This window comes from Azolla caroliniana, unplaced genomic scaffold (assembly GCF_043228905.1).
Source record: "Azolla caroliniana isolate FFs.n. ecotype wild unplaced genomic scaffold, voAzoCaro1.0.p SCAF_17, whole genome shotgun sequence".
Classification (NCBI taxonomy): domain Eukaryota; kingdom Viridiplantae; phylum Streptophyta; class Polypodiopsida; order Salviniales; family Salviniaceae; genus Azolla; species Azolla caroliniana.
In genome coordinates, this window is record NW_028230452.1 from 17,389,231 (window position 1) to 17,410,668 (window position 21,438).

Consider the following 21,438-nt stretch of genomic DNA (forward strand, 5'->3'; position numbering starts at 1 on the left):
GTGCACGCTGCAACTCAAGTTTAATCTTGTAAAATTTTAACTGAACGAGGAAAGGACAAGTTCAGAGGCAATGTTCCTTAATAACGAATGGACGAGCTCTTTCATTTCATTTAGTTGGTCTTTTGTGTAACAAAGGTAATATTGACATCTATTAGAGATTGTAAACATATATAACTTTTCCGCGTTTAGGATTTCATTTCCTGACATCAAAAGAATATTAACAGTGGCCCAAACAAAAATCTTAGGAGTTTTGATGAAAGTGTATTCGCACATAAGCTGGCTATTCACTGTATATATATAGAGTTTAGTTCCAAATGTATCGATATACATATTACAGTACTCCAGAGAAGAGGATTGATCTGTGTATGCACAATCCACCCTTCCCTAGAGAACTCTAGTGTACAAGATTCTCTTAATATCATGACTGCTTATATCTTGCAACAAAAAGAAGTATGTTCTCGGTATTCATTAGCCTTCCATGAGACGTGATGCTAGCCAGCAAAAGAAGAGACTCGGTCATTCTAGCGTGATGCCGTAATCTCTTTCATGAATTTGTTATAAGAAATGGCTTGGCTAACAGATCAGTATCACTTTGTCATAGATGAGAAAAACGTTCTTAGATTGTTGCCAGCCTCTCGTTGTATTGGATGAAAGTGTTCATTGTATTTCAGACAAAAAAATCGCTCATACGACACCCTGCTCATGCATAGCCTCAGCAAGTTGTAGAAAAGCTGCAATGTTTGCACCGTGAACTAAAACCCTGTCATTAACAAAATTAGAAACAGATACAGGTTTTGTAAAGAAGGCCAATAGAAAATTTCACATACAAATACAATGAAAACTGAGAGAATGTGCATGCTACTGTGAGACATAAGAACTGGATATGTATTAAGGCAGTCCATAATGTAAATAAAAAGAGGAGTAACATATGCTTGCTTACTCTGTATTTGTTCGCAAGATGCCATATTCATAACCTGCCTTAACACATTTTTGATAAACCTCCCTCATGAATTCCTGAATGTTCTCGATTGACAAACGGTTACTCTTCAATCCAAAATTCCTTGTGATTAAAGGAAACGTGTATTACATAACATCACATACCTGTAATCTAGAGTCGAACTCCCCTATCGAGAACTGCATTTGTATCTCATTCAAACTATGTGTTGCCTCAAGAGCTGAAATGGCCACCTGAATATAGCACAAACAAGAACTAAGAATACAGAGAAGAAAACACTGAAATTTTAAGTGTAGAAACCACATATTCATATACGTACACCTCCAGCACTGGCTGCTTTACTTGGTGCAACTAAAACATTTGATTTCCTAAGGACATTGAGAGCTTCTGACGTACATGGCATCACAGAACCTGCAGTAGAGATTTACAGAGGTTAGCTAGCATAAATGATAGGTTCAGATATGGTTGCAAGCTTAGTTTAATTTGGGTAAATTCAAGTTCACGTGACAGAAAGACCATTAATATACCTGCTAATAATGTCATACAGACTTGTCATGATAGCTACCAGCTAATATAGCGACAACAGATAAGAATCCAGCCAAAAATGTGAAGGCATTATTTGAACAACTGGAGATTCTCTCTAAGGAAATATGACCCCATCAAAATAGAAGAAATAAATCTCAAAACCGCTGATAATGAACAACACATTGGGGTAAAAGCCCCAGCTGCCTCTTACTCAGTGCAATATGTTTGGTAATAAAGGTGGCAGCCTACTGGCAACCTTTTCTGTAATGAAGGTGGCCGTTTATTGCCAGTCTACTCTATATTAAATATGGCAACCTAGTTATCTGTCAACTCATTTTTTGATAAACATTCCAGACCCTGTGAAGAGTAGGAACTTTACCCTAACCTTATGTCTCTTTCTCAAAGTTGGCACATCCCCTTTTTTCTCTTTGGTATCCTTCCTGCTTTCAGATTTTCCCTTCTCTTAGGTGTCTCAGTAGCTGCATTTGTATCTTCTGTTTTGGTCCACTCTTCGCATTAGGATCTATATATCTATGAGCTTAACATTTGAAACTTGGATAGAATGAAACTTTTGTCTTCCAAAAATTCCCAACATGGACCACTCCAAGATTGATATACTTCGATGAGACGGAAGCACCTTCGATGCCGAGTGATAATGATCTTTATTTTTCAGTGACAAGGATGACAATGCCACAGTTGTAATTGTAACTTTGTTCAAGTTCATGGTTGAGAATCCACTTGTGTAGTCACTGATTGACTCGTAAAATGAGGAGTGATGTGGCTAAAGAAACGCTGTGATTGTTCTCTTACCTTTCAACAACTTCTCTCTATGTCTCTTGAGTTCTAGCAAGAACAATCATAGTCAGTACAAGGCCAAAACCTTGTTTGAATGGGCAGTCGTATCTCCTTATTTCATAAAAAACACCACAGTACACTGTTCTTCCGATTCCAACCCCCAATGGCACAGTCACTATATCCATTCTCAAAGTTCGTGTGCATATCTGCCTATCTCAATCTCCTATCTGATGCGAAGAGATTCTAAGTTGTCTTATCATACTACAAAGCACATGAGATAGAAGTGTATCCATTTAAAGTCTGATAATAAATCCATCTTGCGATATGTGTATACAAAGTGCCTACTAGTAGACCATTTTCCTACCAAGAGATTTATGTTTCCTCATTTCCAATTCTCCAATATCAGCTTGAATCACTCTATTCTTTTCCACTTTGGAGAGCATGAAATAGATATGTATCCATACAAGAAAGCCTAAAATTAAATCTATCCTACGCCATGTGTAAAAATAGTGTCTAGTAGTGGGCCATTTTCCAACCAAGAGAAGTTGTGCTGCTGATCCTGTGAGAAACGTTGTTAATAGCAGCAGCAGAACAGTTAGAACAAAATAGACACAGCCAAGCTGTGAGAAGGCTGTTAGACAGCAGTAGCAAAAATGGTTGCAAAGAGTAGAAACAGCCAAAGAGTACAGCTTGTTTGCAAGTAGCAGCAAAAATAAAAGTCATTACAAAAGAGGCTGGTATAGCCTATTTATACAAAATTGGGGAACATGGGTGAAATGGTTGTTTGGTAGTTAAGTGACTCTTGTACTACCAAACAAGTACAATAAACTAGGAATAAGAGGGAATATCTTGGAAAAAGTGGAAGAGAGAAGGCATTTAAAGAGTTGCAGATCTAGAGAGAATAATCTAGGAAGAGAGAGAATGTAGAAGAGAGATAAGAAAGATGAAAGAGAGTGCAGGTCTGGAGCTGTCACCCTCCGACAGATCCATATTCTTTCACTTTCTAAAATCACGCCATTTATTTCCACTGTAAACATTCTGATGTGGACAATCCAAGCTACATTGGAATGGTGGTGGTAATGTGGTGCTACATATTCCATGAAGTTAGAATCATTTTCGGCATACCGACCAACATATCTGTCTCCACTTTCAGCCAGCAGTTTTGATGACTTAGTGCCAATGTTGAGTACCTTTGCTTAGGTAGGCATTGGATACTTATCACTGATCAGAATAATCCCTCAATCACTATTGGGACTGGTCCTATCTCCAACTAGATTATATCATGGACACTGATGATTTGCTCCGTCTCATGCGGGCAATCATTTGGACTGAAGGTTACCCTATCACATCAATGGCGGAAAGAGTCTCATATGCTTTGATATTCACAGTGTAGTCATCAATTGACATAACCCCTGGAATAGTGGTAGCATTCTGATGTGGACATTCCAAGCTACATTGTAATGGTGGTAGTGTGACGATATTTATGTTATGAAGCTAGAACCATTTTCAGCATACCAACATGTTTGTCTCCAATTTCAGCCAGCAGTTTTGATGACTTAGTGCCAATCTTGAGTACCTTTTCTTAGGGAGGCATTGGATACTAATCACTGATCGGAATAATCCCTCAATAACTATGGGGAAAGCTCCCATCTCCACCTAGATTATATCATGGACACCAATGCTTCGCTCCATCTCATGTGGGCAATCATTTGGACTAAAGGCTTTGGAGGAAAGAGTCACATAGGCTTTGATTTTCAAGGTTTAGTCATCAATAGACATACCCCTTTGTCGCAAGAAGTTCAAGTCCCTTCGAAGTTGAAGTTTACATGTGGTTCTAGCACATGAGCATTCATACACAATGCTAGGTCTCAGCTTGCAGATCATTGATGTATGTTGAGAAGGTATCAGAAAGATTTCACATGGCCAATGTTAAGCCACTTTCAGTATCTCTTCAGTCTCCAAAGTTCCAACGTAAGAAGGGATGTGGATTATTCCACATGTTTCAGCTTACATATCATTGATGTATGCTATAATAGCAAAGGTTCAGACATCATACACAGTAGGAGTAGTGAGTGGATTCACATATCAATCTGGGTGGAGTCATCGGTCAGCGGTCATGTCCATACTCAAATATCTTCATCATGATACGAAGGCAAAATGTCATATGTTTTGCAAATAAATCTATGTTTCATGGATGAACAAAGCCATTGATCTCCAATACCACTTCATTCATGAGTAGATTGAGGATGGCTTGATCCGGCTAGCAACCTCTGGCCAGACTGTCTTACAAAGTGTCATCCAAGACACTTCATTACCAGTACATTCAGCTAATGAGAGTCACCTAGATCCTTTAAGTGAGAGGATGTTGGGGAAAACACTGGGTGCCTTATATTTGTAATAGCCTACTGCCAGCCTATTCTGTCGTAAAGGCAGCTGCTTACTCCCAACTTACTCTGTAATGAATATGGAAGCCTAATCAGATGTCGACTCACTTATTTTTTGATAATAAAAGGGTGCCCTACCTCTCTGAGGAATCTATCCTTGGCATTGCAAACCCTATCAAGGGAGAGAAAGAAAGAAAGAAAGATATATTAACATCTTTTAATAGGCCAAAATGGCCTATAAGACCAAATTAGAGATTACATCGTAAGTGTTGTCTCGTCTTTGAGAACAGATCAAAATAAAATAAATATTACTCAGTAAATATAAAAGTAAATAAGATAAAAAGAGACGAAAGAATCTGGTTTTCGGCACATGTGAGATTCTCAAGTTAGATATATTATAACTTTTGTCTTCGAAAGATCTCTAGTATAGGTCGATCTAGAATGGAGAGGTCTCTGAAGCAACATAAGCACCTGCGATGGTAGGAGATAATGGCCTTTATCTGTCAATCACAAGGGTGCTGAGGTCATGGTCCATGGGGTTGGGACCTACGTGCACAACAAATTGCTATTGCCTGATCAATTGTAACCCCTCGGTTATGTCCTAGTAGCAGTGATGGGGCCAAAGAAAGTTGTGATTGTTCTTTGTGGATGAGCTTGTGTGGCTGTATTATTGTCCTTCAACAACTTTTCCCTATGTCTCTTGAGTTCTAGCAAGAAAAGTTCTAGGCACCGTTGGTCATCATATTCCATTACCTTGCGTAGTGAGCCAAAGCCTTGAAAGAGGCAAAGGTATCTCTGTTTGATTTCATAAAAGACACTACAATGACAAACATAGTGTTTATCCGGATTCCACTCCTTGATGACACAATTGGCAAATTCTTTCTTCTAGAGGTATTTGTGTATCTCTAACTGATGTGATGAAGTTCACAGCTGCCCTATCACTACACAACGCATAGGATAGATGTATGTCCATATAACGTGGTCTGATGATGAATCAATCCTCCAATGTGTGTAAAAAGTGTCTTGTAGTGGGCCATCTTCGTACCAAGTGATATTTTGGGGCTGATCCATGTTATCTTGTTTTCCAAGTTAATAATATCAGTTTGGATCACTCTAACCCAATGTGACTTTCTCTAATTTCAAAATCTTACATGTATGGATAACAAGATTCTTTAGTCACATCTTGGTCTATTTCTATTTCCATTTACTTTTTTGCTTAGTTAAATTTATTTTGGTTTGTTGTTCTCAAAGAAAAGACAACATTTTAAGATGTAATCTCCTGTTCAGTCTTATTGGCTATTTTGGCCTCTTAAAAGACGTTAATTTCTTTCTTTTTTTCTAAGTTTGTGCCCCCTTTTTGCCCTTTGGTCTCCATCGTACTTTCAGGTTTTCCCTGATTACAGGTATTTTTTTTGGTGGCTGCATTATACTCGCAGTCTCATGTGTATCTTTTGTTTTGGTCTACTCTATTGTGTACGACCTATACAATATATCTCTACTCTAAGAGTTTAAACTGATGAATTCAAAAATGAAGTTAACGAAAATAATAAGAATAAAATAATAAAATGTTTAGAAAACAAATGTAGATACCTACCTTCTATCAAGAAACGGCATCCACCATTCACTAATGCAATCGCATCTGAATGATTCAGTTCATTTTGAGTTGCGCATGGAAATGCCATCTCACATTGTTCTGCCCATGGTTTAGCTTCATCATAGTATTTTGCTCGTTGATAGCTCTTAATATATTCCCTGTAATCGTGATAATTGTTAAAAACATGTATTTACATTGAATACATTTTAGAATACTCTGAAGTATTTGACACGTATTCTATATTTTAGAACTGCCATTTCAAAATGTTCCATGCATTCAATATATTCTACATTTTATAACTGCCATTTCAAATGTTTCATGTATTTAATGCACTCTACATTTTAGAACTACCACTTCAAAATGTTCCATGTATTTAACATATTTAACTAGTATTTTGTGTTTCCTAAAAGTAATAATAATTTGGCCAAAGAACAGTTATTCTATGTATTTTATCTTTAGCGTATGTATTCTAAGCTTTTTTTTTTAAAAGGTAGAATACTTTCTAGGTACTTAGCATACGTATTGTCTGCGCAGTGTATGCTAAGTATTTTACAACTATGGTAGTCATATACCATAAATGAACATATGCCCTGATTTTGAAACTTCAAGAGTCAAGATATAATTGATGTTTACAAATCTTCACCTGAGGCTTTTTTGTTGTGCTTTTATCTGTCGTATAAATCTCAACTTTACATCATCAAAACCAGTTTCATCAAATAGATAGCCTTTAGAATCTGCAACCAACAAAGCACCACTTATCTAGCCTCACATCTTGTCACGAATAGAAAGAAATAACATCAGCATTCTATATGAACTTTCCCGATATCAAAAGTAGTGAATGTGTAAAATATATCTAACTTAAAATTTGGAGACGATGATGATGATCTATTATTAACAGCTGCAGGGAAAAATGACCCATGGAACCTCCCAGCTCTTACAAAGAACTCTACCCAGGAGTAATAGGAGGACTCAAGAAGCTGAGCTGAAGTGAAGTGAAATATATATATATATATATATACTACCTACATAAAACTAGACATTCAATTTACTAAGTATAAGAGGCAAATTTTGCTCAAAACTCTAGCAACAGTGCAAAACTGATACCCAAAGTCTTAGGTGAAGGGATTATCCTCCGTATGCTTCTGTCTTGGGCTGATTAAGCCTGCATAGTTCACATATATTATTCTTTCAGACACTCGTTGATACTTTCAGCATGTGAGAGTTTGTTCCCAATATTGAGGATTCATGTGATAGCAGTGTTATTCAAACTTGCTCTTCCCCTTAATGTGCAAGCCTCAGCCTGATAGACTATCCTCCTCGATTTGAATGCTCAAGAACCCCCGACAACCCCTTTTGTGGTCCTTCATATCCTCCCCTGGGTAGTCCTAAGGCAGTCTTGATTTTCAAAATGCCCTTGTACATGCATCAGAGGGCATAAAAATTCTATTGGTCTCTTTACATCTCCAAGAGTATAATTTAGTATAGGATAGAGCTCTTTATCCTGACACATCAAAATAAGAGCTTCTGTATTTCCTCTATTTGAAATACATTTACATTCAGCCAGCCCACTATCTTGTTGGAGGGTGGCAGCTCCAGCCCTGCACTCTCTTTCATATTTATTATCTTTGTACTACATTCTCTCTTTTCTCAGATTCTTCTCTCTCTAGAATCTGCAACTCTTTAAATGCCTTCTCTCTCTAGAATCTGCAATGCTTTAAATGCCTTTTCTCTCTTCTACCTTTTCCAAGATATTCCTAGTTTTTTGTACCTGTTTGGTAGTACAAGAGTCACTTAACTACCAAACAGCCATTTCACCCACATTCCCCAATTTTGTATAAATAGGCTATACCAGCCTCTTTTGTATAAGTTTTCATTTTCTTTTTTGCTACTTAAAACAAGCTCTATTCCTTGGTTGTGTCTCTACTCTTTGCAACCATTTTTTCTACTGCTGTCTAACAGCCTTCTCACAGCTTGGCTGTGCCTAATTTGTTTTAAGTCTTCCACTGCTGCTATTAACAGCTTTTCTCACATGGTATCAGAGCAGTGAGGTCTCCATATCCTCAGCCTGATTTTTTTTTGCCAAAGAGCACACAGACCTATCTTCTTTTATCCCTCCCTCCCAACCCTACAGAGGAGGCTCTTCTGTTTTCTTTTCCCCTTATCTGAGCCTCACCTAGCATCTAGGGAGAAGTAGAAAGACCCTGAGTATCTACTTACAACTGCTGTAAATTGTCCAGCTGTAGCTCAAGAGGAGGATATCCATGGCCTCACATGCCACCATTGTTTCATCAACCATTCCCCAACTCCCCAAAGAATCCATCTTGGATGGGAACAATTACTTGGATTGGGAGCTACAAATAAAGACCTTGCTACAATACCATCGTTTATGGAATGTAGTCAATGGTAGTGACAAGAAACCACCAGTAACTTCATCCTCTTCAACCAAATCAGTTGCTGGCTCATCTAACGCTGAGATTGAAGCTTGGCTAGATAAGGATTCTCGTGCTCATGCTTTCCTCATGTTTAATATTAAACCGAGCATTGCTCGTCAATTTCAAGATAAAGATGACGAGACAGCCAATGAACTATGGACAGCCATCAAAAGGAGGTATCATCGAGCTAATCATGCTCAAATGATAGCTATTGAAAGCCAACTAGCAAATCTCAAGATTCATGACACTCCCAACATCATGGATCAAATAACGGAATTTGTCACTCTCCAAAAGGAACTAGTTTCTTTGGGAAGCAAGTCCACTGAAGTTGAGTTTGTGCATCGTCTAATGATAAAGTTGCCTGAGTCATTCTCAGCCTTTTGTGACACCATTTCTCTTCTTCCCAACACACCTGACATGAATACATTTCTTGGTATGCTACAAGATAGGGCAACAAGGAAGAAAAGTGCTCAAACTTCCAATGAGACGCTTCTACATGCGACAAGTAAAGGCAAGTGGAAGCAAAATGGTAACTCCTACAACAAACCCAATCCAAGACCGCCAAACAACCCAGCTTACAAGGAGCTCACTTGTCATTATTGTGGCTACAAAGGTCACATTCAGCCAGATTGTCGGAAAAAGAAAAGGGACAATGCTAAGAACTCTTCTTCTACCAGAAATCAACCTACACCGAAATCCAACTCGGCCCACTCAGCCAAAGAAACAGTTTTCCTTGGCATTGAGGAACATACTTCACATTTGGCTGGACCAACTACTTCAACCATCGATGAGTGGTTAGTAGATAGTGGTGCCACTTCACACATGACCTATGACAAATCCATTTTGCATGATGTGAAGCCTAGCTCTTCCCAAATCTCTATAGGAGATGCCTCAAGCATTGAGGCTTCATGTGTGGGTAATGTGGTTCTTGACAATTCTTCAAGTGAAGAACCTGTCGTTCTTCAAGATGTGCTACATGTGCCTCGCATCTCTACCAACCTACTTTCGGTTTACAAAATCACCATGCAAGGTTATGGAGTCTACTTTGATAGCTCAGTTTTGGAAGTGATTGACACCAACAGCCTACAAATTGTAGCTAGTGGCACACAAGAAGGGGGTTTATATCGCCTAAAAAGCTCCCATAGCCCCTTGGAAAACTCCAAATCTCATCTTCTTCATCTTCTTCAAGGCTCTCATGCCTTGGTGGCACAAGAAGATCCCACGTTGTGGCATGCTAGGTTTGGTCATCTCAACTATGATTCTCTTCAAAAGCTCTCCTCCTCCCAACTAGTTGAGGGTCTTCCTATTTTCAAATCTCCCAATACCCCATGTATTGCTTGTCTTCATGGCAAGCAACATCGAGAGCCTTTCCCTCATGAAGCCACTCACCGAGCAACATCTATCTTGGAGTTAGTGCACATGGATCTTTGTGGTCCCATGAAAACCACTACTCTTGGTGGTGCACGCTACTTCATGCTTATAATTGATGACTTCTCCCGCAAGGTTTGGGTTTATTTTCTTGTAGAAAAATCCCAAGCCTTCGCAAAATTTCAAGAATGGGTAGCTCTCGTGGAGAACGAGACATCGAAGAAAGTTCGAAAGATCAGGTCAGACAATGGTGGAGAGTTTATCTCCAAAGCTTTCGACCATTTCTGCTCTCAACGAGGCATTGCTCGCCAATTTTCTACACCCAATACTCCTCAACAAAATGGAGTCGTGGAAAGGAAGAACCGGACAGTCCAAGAGATGGCTCGTACGATGCTATCTCAATCTGATCTTCCTCTCTCGTTTTGGGGTGAAGCTGTCAACACAGCAGTCTACATCATCAATTGCTGCCCAACAAAAGCAGTTGCTAGAATGACGCCTGAAGAAGCATTTACAGGTGTAAAGCCCTCAGTATCTCATTTTAAAGTCTTTGGTTGTGATGCTTATGTTCACATTTCAGATCATAAAAGGACGAAATTTGAGTCCAAAACCAAGAAATGCAAATTTCTTGGTTACAGCACACAATCTAAAGCATACAGGTTATGGGATTTAGAGTCAAAGTCCCTAGTCATATCTAGGGATGTTCATTTTGTGGAGTCTCAGCCGGATGACTCTAGGATTTTACCTGAGTTCATGGTTGAAATCCAAGCTCCTCCGGAATCTCCTATTTTAGATGAAGATGTCTCATCTTCAAGCCTCCCATCTCCTCCTACTCAATCTCTAACTTCGCCAACAATTCAAACCTCTCCCTCAACTCCACTTGTTTCCACTCCCTCTACAAACCAGCTTCCACCACTTCCCAAGTGGCTTCAAGCCACCATTCGTGATTCTCATCTCTCCGATGCTGAACTTCATGAGTATACATCTGGTTCTCGAACACGTAAGTCACAACGGCCTCTTCACTCATGCAACTTTGCTTTATTGTGCACTGTTGTGCAATCAAAAGAACGCACAACAGCAAAAGAGGCCCTTGTTCTTCCAAAGTGGAAAGCAGCAATGGAAGTTGAACTTGATTCCATTGAGCGGAATCATACATGGGAGCTGGTCCCACGGCCTCCACATCGACAAGTCATTGGATTGAAATGGATTTTCAAGACCAAATACCATGCTGATGGTACTTTGGATAAGCACAAGGCACGTTTAGTGGCAAAAGGCTACTCACAAGTTGAAGGAGTGGATTATGAGGAAACTTTTGCTCCAACAGCAAGGTACACATCTATTCGATGTGCGCTTGCACTTGCTGCTCACAACAAATGGGCCATTTTTCAAATGGATGTCAAGTCAGCCTTCCTTAACGGTGACTTGAAAGAGGAGGTTTATGTTGAACAGCCTCCAGGTTTCGAGATTTTAGAGCAGAAAAACATGGTCTACAAGTTACACAAAGCCTTGTATGGCTTAAAGCAAGCTCCCAAAGCTTGGCATGACAAAATTGATAGCTTCTTTCTTTCTCTTGGGTTTCAAAACTGTAATGCTGACAGCAATCTCTATGTTTTTTCCCAAGATAATTTGCTTTGCTTGATCATATTATATGTTGACGACCTTCTAATTACAGGGTCCCTTGCATCTAAAATCGAGGAGGTCCGCGCTGACCTCAAAACAACCTTTGAAATGACTGATCTAGGACTTCTCCATTATTTCATAGGTATGGAGGTCTATCAATCACATGGTGGTATCTTTCTCAGCCAACATAGGTATCTCAGGCAACTCCTTGAGACCTATAGCATGACAAATTGCAAGCCATTCTCCTGTCCAATGGATCCAAACTCAAAGCTATCTCGTGAAGACGATTCTCCCATATTTGAGGATATCACGAAATATAGGAGATTAATCGGGTCCCTTCTTCACTTAACTTATACCAGGCCTGATTTGTCCTATAGCGTGAGTATTCTCAGCCAATTCTCAACTGCTCCAAGACAAAGTCATTGGCAAGCAGCTATTCGAGTTCTTCGGTATTTGGCCAACACACTCGACTATGGTCTATCTTTTAGAGGCGGCATTGAGCTTGTTGGCTACTCAGATGCTGATTGGGCAGGTGATATTGATTCTAGAAGGTCCACATCTGGCTATTGTTTTATGTTAGGTTCAGGCTTGATTTCTTGGAAATCGAAGAAGCAAAACTCAGTTTCTACTTCATCGACGGAAGCTGAATATCGCGCCTACTTGGATACTTGCTATGAGTTGCTATGGTTGATGCAATTGTTTTCTCACATTGGTGTTTTGCAAACCTCTCCTATTGCAGTTTTCACCGACAGCCAAAGTGCACGTGCCTTGGCACATAGCTCAGCATTTCATGGTAGAACAAAACACATCGAAGTGCACTACCATTTTGTTCGTGACTTAGTGAAATCACAAGTCATCAACTTGGCATATTGCCCTACTCAAGAAAATGTGGCTGATTTATTTACTAAGCCACTTCCAAGGCAAGCCATTGATCAGCTCCTTGATCGACTCAATGTTGGACTGCCGTTCTGGAGCTGAGAGGAGGTGTTGGAGGGTGGCAGCTCCAGCCCTGCACTCTCTTTCATATTTATTATCTTTGTACTACATTCTCTCTTTTCTCAGATTCTTCTCTCTCTAGAATCTACAACTCTTTAAATGCCTTCTCTCTCTAGAATCTGCAATGCTTTAAATGCCTTTTCTCTCTTCTACCTTTTCCAAGATATTCCTAGTTTTTTGTACCTGTTTGGTAGTACAAGAGTCACTTAACTACCAAACAGCCATTTCACCCACATTCCCCAATTTTGTATAAATAGGCTATACCAGCCTCTTTTGTATAAGTTTTCATTTTCTTTTTTGCTACTTAAAACAAGCTCTATTCCTTGGCTGTGTCTCTACTCTTTGCAACCATTTTTTCTACTGCTGTCTAACAGCCTTCTCACAGCTTGGCTGTGCCTATTTTGTTTTAAGTCTTCCGCTGCTGCTATTAACAGCTTTTCTCACATATCTCACAAAAACCATGCATTACATGGTGCATCAAGTATTTCTGTAGTGTTTGTAATGTGTAGGCCTAGATATTGTAAGTCAATAATAGGATTGAACAAGTGCAGTGCCATAGGCCACAATGAATGTGCCTAACATTATTGCAATATATACAAACTATTACGAAGTGTTATCTTGTTATATGTAAGAAGTCACTGTGGAGGGTTAGACTGTGATTCTGCAACATCCACCTGATGTCTGACGAATAGCGACAAATATCTGTTCTTGAGTAACCAGCAGATACCTCTATCAGCTATAGAGCAGCAGAACTTCCTAATGCACCATAATGTGATAGAAACAACAATAGAAAGCATGTGTCTAATTGATGTTGAACTTCTCCCGCATAGAAGGCCCCATATATAAAGAACCTCAAAAAAAACTGATGAGATAAGCAAGAAGACATGCTTTTGTTCATATTCCCCAAGTTCTGATGTTCTTGAGGAGCACACAAGGAACCAGCAGATGCACCATAACGTGCTAGAAACAACAACTAAAGGCACGTGTCTAATTGTGTCATATTTTGTTAGTCGCATTACTAAGGTCACATTCAGCCATTCTACCTGCTGATTTGATCATGCATGATCCCACCATGATGGTGCAGTAGTTCGTAAGTAGGTTATGTCTCACAACTTGGTTGACCAAATAAGTATTCGTTTTCATATGTAGGATGTAGCACCCAACCACATATTGTGAGAGACAGTTAGAGAGAGCCCAAGCCAGAGCTGAGGAGAAAATAATTCGACAATTGTCACAATATTTTGTTAGTCGCATTACTAAGGTCACATTCAGCCATTCTACCTGCTGATTTGATCATGCATGATCCCACCATGATGGTGCAGTAGTTCGTAAGTAGGTTATGTCTCACAACTTGGTTGACCAAATAAGTATTCGTTTTCATATGTAGGATGTAGCACCCAACCACATATTGTGAGAGACAGTTAGAGAGAGCCCAAGCCAGAGCTGAGGAGAAAATAATTCGACAATTGTCACAATATTTTGTTAGTCGCATTACTAAGGTCACATTCAGCCATTCTACCTGCTGATTTGATCATGCATGATCCCACCATGATGGTGCAGTAGTTCGTAAGTAGGTTATGTCTCACAACTTGGTTGACCAAATAAGTATTCGTTTTCATATGTAGGATGTAGCACCCAACCACATATTGTGAGAGACAGTTAGAGAGAGCCCAAGCCAGAGCTGAGGAGAAAATAATTCGACAATTGTCACAATATTTTGTTAGTCGCATTACTAAGGTCACATTCAGCCATTCTACCTGCTGATTTGATCATGCATGATCCCACCATGATGGTGCAGTAGTTCGTAAGTAGGTTATGTCTCACAACTTGGTTGACCAAATAAGTATTCGTTTTCATATGTAGGATGTAGCACCCAACCACATATTGTGAGAGACAGTTAGAGAGAGTCCAAGCCAGAGCTGAGGAGAAAATAATTCGACAATTGTCACAATATTTTTTGTAAATTTCTTTCAGATCTCTTTCAGTGATGCAGCTATGCACTTCATTGGGAAAAGAAAGAAAAAGGCGATCTTAACCTATGCCAGCACACCAGACACACAGATTCATCTAAAAATAATTTCCATTTATATGGTGTTCACTTATTTATCACAAAATGACATTTTATGGCATTGTTATGCACCATTCATGCAGAAATCAAAGAGCTTGCCTGAAACTGTTATTGGTACAGCACCCACAGAAATCAGCTTTTCAACTACATGCAGAGCTACCTTTCCTGATCCACTCACAATACACCTAAAACATTCAGCACGGTTGAGTTTAAAGTATAGGTCAAGCAATTAAAATAAAATCTCCCCAAATTACCATCTAACATTGTTTAACACAAAAGAGTATATATTTACTTTTAGCCATGAAGCTCTGCTTTTGGGCAAAGACTTTCTACCTACACTACCTATATAGGAGTTAAATGACCTTCATTCCATGTCAGACAATTTATATCAGAGAGATTATAGACCTCATGCCTCTTAGGTCTTTGCTAAAATCTTCCAGCAAAATCTTCGCAAAATACACCTGCAAGATCAGGACATCAAAATACCTCAATAGAGGACATCTGTATTTAAAACATAAGCATGTATAAAGCAAATCCTAGTTCATTCATGTGGCCCTTTCCAGATAGGATCATCACGGTAAAAGATAACAATCAAAAGTTACCAATCCATATCCTGTGGCTTCTGTGCGCATGTTAAATCCAGACCAGAAGCTCTTTGGACCTGAAAAAACTCCCTGACACAGAATGCAATCTTAGAACATCTTTCTGCAACATTTTACCTCATTCAGAAAAAATATGTAGCAGTTCCATTATAATTCACCTCAACTATCCAATAGATACCGTAAGAGCAACAAATAAACACCTAGTTGTCATGATAGATAGACCAAGTCAACGAAAAAATAGTGAAATATACTAGACTCTAGTACATAACCTACACTTATATTGGGTATCTATTTAATATGAATGCATTCAACTGTGCGTATAGGGGATAACCAAACGACACTATTCACAAGTTTGCTTTAAAAATCGGATTTATGTCACCAATTTGGACAATATAATGTGCTGGAAAAAAAACGAGCACTTCACTAATTAAACAACCTTCCTCCATCCTACAAAATGGGGATTAAGTATACAGTACCTCATGGCGGCCACTAAGTCGTTTGTATTGACCAAATAGATATGACATCTCCCGTTGTCCTACACCAATATCCTCAGTAGGATAATCCTGCATCAGCAAAGTTGCAGTGGATAGACATACAAGAAAACAATAATCTTTACAATTTGTTAGGTTTAAATTCTGTTATGCCTGCATTTTACCATTGTTTGAATGTTACTATCTTTTACATTTTGCTATAATATACTTGAAATGACACAATCTTATCACCTTAGAAGGGCCAAGATACAAATAAAGCTCTTCCATGAAGCTTTGACAAAAGCGCATTATCTGAAAATTTTGCTTGCTCTTAGACATTGTACATATGTTCCTAAAGAGGTCCAAAATTAAGACTTAAAACAAGAAACCAAATCATTAAAAAAATGTAACCTCATTTTCTGTTTTTCCTTTCGGATCAAAATCACTGCCACCTCCAGCGCCACCCAGCCCAAAAGCCGCAAGAGCATTCTTCATAGTCTGTATGCACAAGGCAATGAATATGAGTCCCCAGATAAGCATGACAGCTATTTCTGAACAGTGAAAAATACTTCAGACCTGCTCAAACCCCAAAAACTTCATCACCCCTAGGTATACATTAGGGTGGAAACGAAGGCCTCCTCTATATGGTCCTAGAGATTGATTAAACTGAACTCTAAAGCCTCGGTTGATGTGGGTCTCTCCCTTGTCATCAATCCATGGCACTCTAAACATTATGACTCGTTCAGGTTCCAAAAAGCGCTCCAAGACTTGAACATATCTAGACTCACGCAATAGCAAATAAGTGCACATGAACATTACAATAAAAACACGAAATCATAATCAAGAATAGTATATAGAGCATACTGTGGATATTTTGATAATACTGGTTCCAGAGAATGAACCACTTCTTGTACAGCTTGCACATACTCTCCTTCATGGGGATCCCTTCTGATGACTGCTTCAACTACTGATTCGGCACTTTTTGATAGAAGTGCTTCTCAATGTTTCAAAAAACAAAACATCATCAGGATTCCAGGCTCTGACTTGTTGAACATAATTTAAATGCAACATTTAATCCCTTCAGATTATGAAAGAAATCATATCGATCATGCATCAGACCCACTATCGTAACAAAAAATTACTTTACAGTTACTAATGTGACCAATATAACAAAAGGTAAGTTTACCATATACCTTTAACACCCTAAAAACAATGTCAGAGCACATGAGAAGCCCAAAAAAGACAATAGGCCACTGTTACAAACCATCGTAACAACAAGGATGCAGAATTTAAGTTTTGCTGTATACCACCATAAAAGCTCCCTTGGCACATGCAGCTCTACATAAACTTTAGATATATTCTCCTGTATTAGTTATATTCAAATCATATCTACCTTCTTACAAAGCACTACATACCAGAGAGGTTACAGCTACCAATGTCAGGAAATACTATTGGCATGTACACCATTTTCCACCTCAGAAGATATTACCATTTCCTTCTCTTAAAGTACGGTATATTTAGCATTCAAATCATATCTACGTTATTACATTCCGCATCACAATAGCATGACCATGCCATTACGTCAGGCCTGAGGCCTCTAGAAAGGTTACTGCTACCAATATCAGGACATACTATTGATATGGTACACCATTCTCCCTGTACATTCCGCATTACAATAATACAGTTCATGACATCACATCAGACCTGATGCACCTATAGAGTAAAGAGACTATTACTATCATTGTTAGGGCATACTACTTTATCAAAAGCAATTATAATTTCCAGTGTTAGGGAAATCACTAGTTTTTTGTTACTTCTTCAGCAATAAGCTATCTTTGACTCCTAAAAATCCGGAATAATGGCAACACCATTGCTGCAGTGCTAACCTTTGATATATACTGGACGCTCTGACACTGAGACATTCTTGTCTTTCGAAGCCATCTGCAGCCTAAGAGCTTCCTTGTGCAAGAGAGAATTATTATGCTCCTCAAGAGCACTCATTTGCATGTTTCGACTACCTTCATTGCCATAAGGATTCCTCCTATGCTTCCGTCCAAAGTCTTTGCAAATTGAGCAAAAGATGCGATGAGTCCCTTCATGGACAGCAACATATGCCCATTTGTAAGTGTCTGCCCATTCGTCTCGCCACTTCTTCACAACTTTCTTCTTCTTCCGGGGTTGTTGACCCATCTTTGCAAGCTCATCAGGGTGTCCAACCATCATCATTAGATGCTTTTGCTCTTCTGAATCATCATGATGATGATGGTGGTGGTGATGGACACCCACAAGAGCTTGAGCTGCATGAGAGAATCCGCTTGGGTCATCATCTCCACCACCCATCTCAAGATCGATTTCTTCACTCATTTCTCTCACGGAAGCCACCATGCCCTGAGATACCCCAACAAGGCCATGGCCTCTAGCTTGCTGAAGCTGCAAGTTCATCTCTTCCAAAGAAGCATTCATCCTTGCAGAGAAGGAAAGCTCCTCACCTGAAATCATGGTGAGTTTTGCTTTTTCACTGCCCAATAACTGTTTATATATCGCTGTGAATCTGTAGAATCAGCTTTTTCCCAGAGAGACGCTCTATTTCAAACCATATAGACAATGAAGTACCAACTTGTTTTTGTGTCTTTAATACCTCCCTAAACTTTTTTATCAATTCGCAAAATCTGTTTGAATAATACTAGGGAGCTGCAAAATCAGCTTTCCAGAAATACTCTTTTCCTAACCATATGAATAAATGTGCTTTTGAACTGTAAATATCAGTTCCGGATCGCCTTATACATGTATATATATCACTGCAAAGCTGACACAGCAGCTCTAACTCTGTACTCTGCGTCAAGACCCATATAGACAATAAGAAATCCACTTGTTTTTGGGCAGTAAAACATCGCCTACAGAAATGCTTCCATGTGTGTATCTGTATATTCGCATATGTAGCACAGTAAAACACTCTTTGGAGATGCTCTGCTTCAAAACCCACATGGCCAATGAGAGGCCCACTTTGTCTTAATGAATGAAATAGTTCACTGTATATAGGTAACTGAAAAAAAAACAGATTTCAAGAGATACTCTGTTGCAGGCCCACACAGGTAATAAGAAGCCCGCCACTTTTTTTAGTCATCTTGATCTCTCCAAGCCTTGGCTTGATGCAAAAGCTCTGCACACGGCAACCATCGAGTGGCTGGCTGGTTTTGGAGAATTCATGAGACGTCTGTCGATATTAGAATACTGCAAATTCCTTCTTGCTATAGGGTAGATGGCGACGCTCTAGAACGCTCTTTGTATAGAGGCACGGAGATGTATTGTATGGAGAACAGATCTATCATCTGAGAATAGAGAGGCCCTACAGATTTAGTGAAAGAATGCTCCATATCCATCCATGCTATGCTGCCTTGGCTGCAAGAATGGCTATCTATATATAAGCCTACTGATTTAGAGAAAGAGCTCCATGTACATCCATACTGTGCTGCCTTGGCTGCAAAAATGGCTACATAAGCCTACAGATTTTGTGAAAGGGCTCCATATCCATCCATACTGTGCTGCCTTGGCTGCAAAAATGGCTACATAAGCCTACAGATTTTGTGAAAGGGCTCCATATCCATCCATACTGTGCTGCCTTGGCTGCAAAAATGGCTACATAAGCCTACAGATTTAGTGAAAGGGCTCTATATCCATCCATGCTATACATACTACCCTGGCTGCAATAATGGCAGCCTATACACATAAGCCTGCAAGATTTAGTGAAATACATACCTCCAAGTATGGTTATAAACTTATATGTATATGTATATGTATATGTATATCATTATATGTATGTGTATATGTATATCAATATCAATATGTGTATGTGTATGTGTATGTGTATGTGTATGTGTATGTGTATGTGTATGTGTATGTGTATGTGTATGTATGTGTATGGGTATGCGTATGCGTATGCGTATGCGTATGTGTATGTATAACAATATATGTGTATGTGTATGTGTATGTGTATGTATATGTATATGTATATGTATATGTATATGTATATGTATATGTATATGTATATGTATATGTATATGTATATGTATATGTATATGTTTAGATTGAGAGTTCGGAGAAAGGAGTATTGTTGTGTATACTATATGTTGCTTCAGTGGAAATGGGTATGTACACAATCAACTCCTTGACCCCCCTTTTTAGGGATTCCATCGCTCGAGAAGCTCCTCGGAGAGTGTGTGTGTGTATGTGTATGTGTATATGCATGTGTATATGTATATATGTACATATATGTCACGATTTGGGTGCTCCTTGAGATTCTCGATCAAATTTGTCGATGCTTTTATCTAGTGCAACCCAAACATTCGAGAACCTCGTGGATGGTATTAGTTTAGCGATGTGGATATGGCCTTGACAAGGGACCCATCTCTCTCGGTGTTTTTACTTTCAATGAATGGGTAAATATCCCATTTTGTTGTAAACCAATTGTCTCATGGGCCAATTTTGGCCTTACAAGACCTTAATATATCTTTCTTTCTTCTTTCTCGACAAACACGCATGTGGACATACCACCCATCAACACCACCTTCATCAAATCATATAAACATGCATGGCACATTGTGCTCGTATACTCATCTCATGTAAAAGCATCATGGAAACCCAACTCTAACTATCCCTTCATTCCATTCATCTACTTCTCACGTGCCTTTTTCTCCCATTTTGGTCAATCAATAGGTTTGACTTAACAATGTGAGTTCTCCGATAAATCCGACGAAGTTCTAGTCATGGCATTACTTGCATATGGAGTGGTTGCGCATTCATGAAAGAGACATACTGAGAGAAAATTAATAATGTTTACAAATCATTTGAGATTATAAGGAACAAAACTTTAATTGATCATTGATAAAACATTATTACGAACAATAAATCAAATAGTTGACAAAGACCAATGGCATTAATATTCAATTTATTAAAAAAGAGGAAACCCAAATTCAATTTTTTAATAAGAAAAACAAGTATCCTACACATTTGTAATCCAATTCTTTAATGTTCTCTTTAGTGACTAATATGTGTTAGATGCTTGCTTGACCTAAAAATTGGCCTATGGTAATGAGATTAGTCACAAGGTTGGTAAGAATCTAGAACTAATTTGTCACTACCATAGTATTGGAAGTTATCATATCTCAAGTCAACACAACCATGCATTGTAAACATGTAGGAGATATCAATAGAAAATCTACCCTTACTCTCTCTTGTCGGGTATATGTCACTGAAAATAGAATTGGTCACTCATAGGATCGATTTTCATAATTATTAAGGCGATTTTACCTTGTCCATGCATTTTATTTTAAATAATATTTGAGTATTGGAGCATACAATGTCCATTTGTTTTTACCAATGGGATGTAGATAGATTTAAAGATGCCAAGTATACACGTAACACCATTATTAAGCAAACCAACAAATTGATGCAACGTAACTCACAAATAACAGTTGGATGATGTTTAAGTTTTAATCTTTAAAAAAAGTGAAATCTAATTTTATGATGAGCATGAAATACAGAAGACATTTCGAAAATTCTATTGACTTTCTAGATTGTTGTAGCCTCTTTTGATCATTCATATGGCTCCACACAAATCATCATTGCCATTGTT

General features: G+C 38.7%; 1 protein-coding gene across 1 annotated transcript; it reads right to left on the reverse strand.

Moving 5' to 3' along the window:
* Positions 1 to 144: 144 nt before the first annotated feature.
* On the reverse strand, positions 145 to 19,350 carry LOC147853347 (Amino acid dehydrogenase family protein). The gene is made up of 15 exons (XM_087333006.1): positions 17,693 to 19,350; positions 16,671 to 16,800; positions 16,383 to 16,584; positions 16,218 to 16,304; positions 16,059 to 16,118; positions 15,813 to 15,899; positions 15,337 to 15,408; positions 15,140 to 15,195; positions 14,834 to 14,919; positions 6,897 to 6,987; positions 6,254 to 6,411; positions 1,275 to 1,366; positions 1,102 to 1,188; positions 941 to 1,014; positions 145 to 760 (listed from the first exon to the last, which is right to left on the reverse strand). The coding sequence occupies exons 1-15, from the start codon at positions 18,303 to 18,305 to the stop codon at positions 685 to 687; spliced, it is 1,971 nt and encodes a 656-aa protein (XP_087189132.1). The 5' UTR covers positions 18,306 to 19,350; the 3' UTR covers positions 145 to 684.
* Positions 19,351 to 21,438: the final 2,088 nt, after the last annotated feature.

Excerpts from the sequence above, each read along its gene's own strand:
- LOC147853347 (XM_087333006.1), bottom strand. The coding sequence starts at position 18,305 with ATGATTTCAGGTGAGGAGCTTTCCTTCTCTGCAAGGATGAATGCTTCT. Across the intron at positions 16,585-16,670 it reads GTATTATCAAAATATCCACA|ATATGTTCAAGTCTTGGAGC; the intron begins GTATGCTCTATA and ends GCGTGAGTCTAG. Across the intron at positions 6,988-14,833 it reads TGTACCAATAACAGTTTCAG|ATTCTAAAGGCTATCTATTT; the intron begins GCAAGCTCTTTG and ends TGTTGGTTGCAG.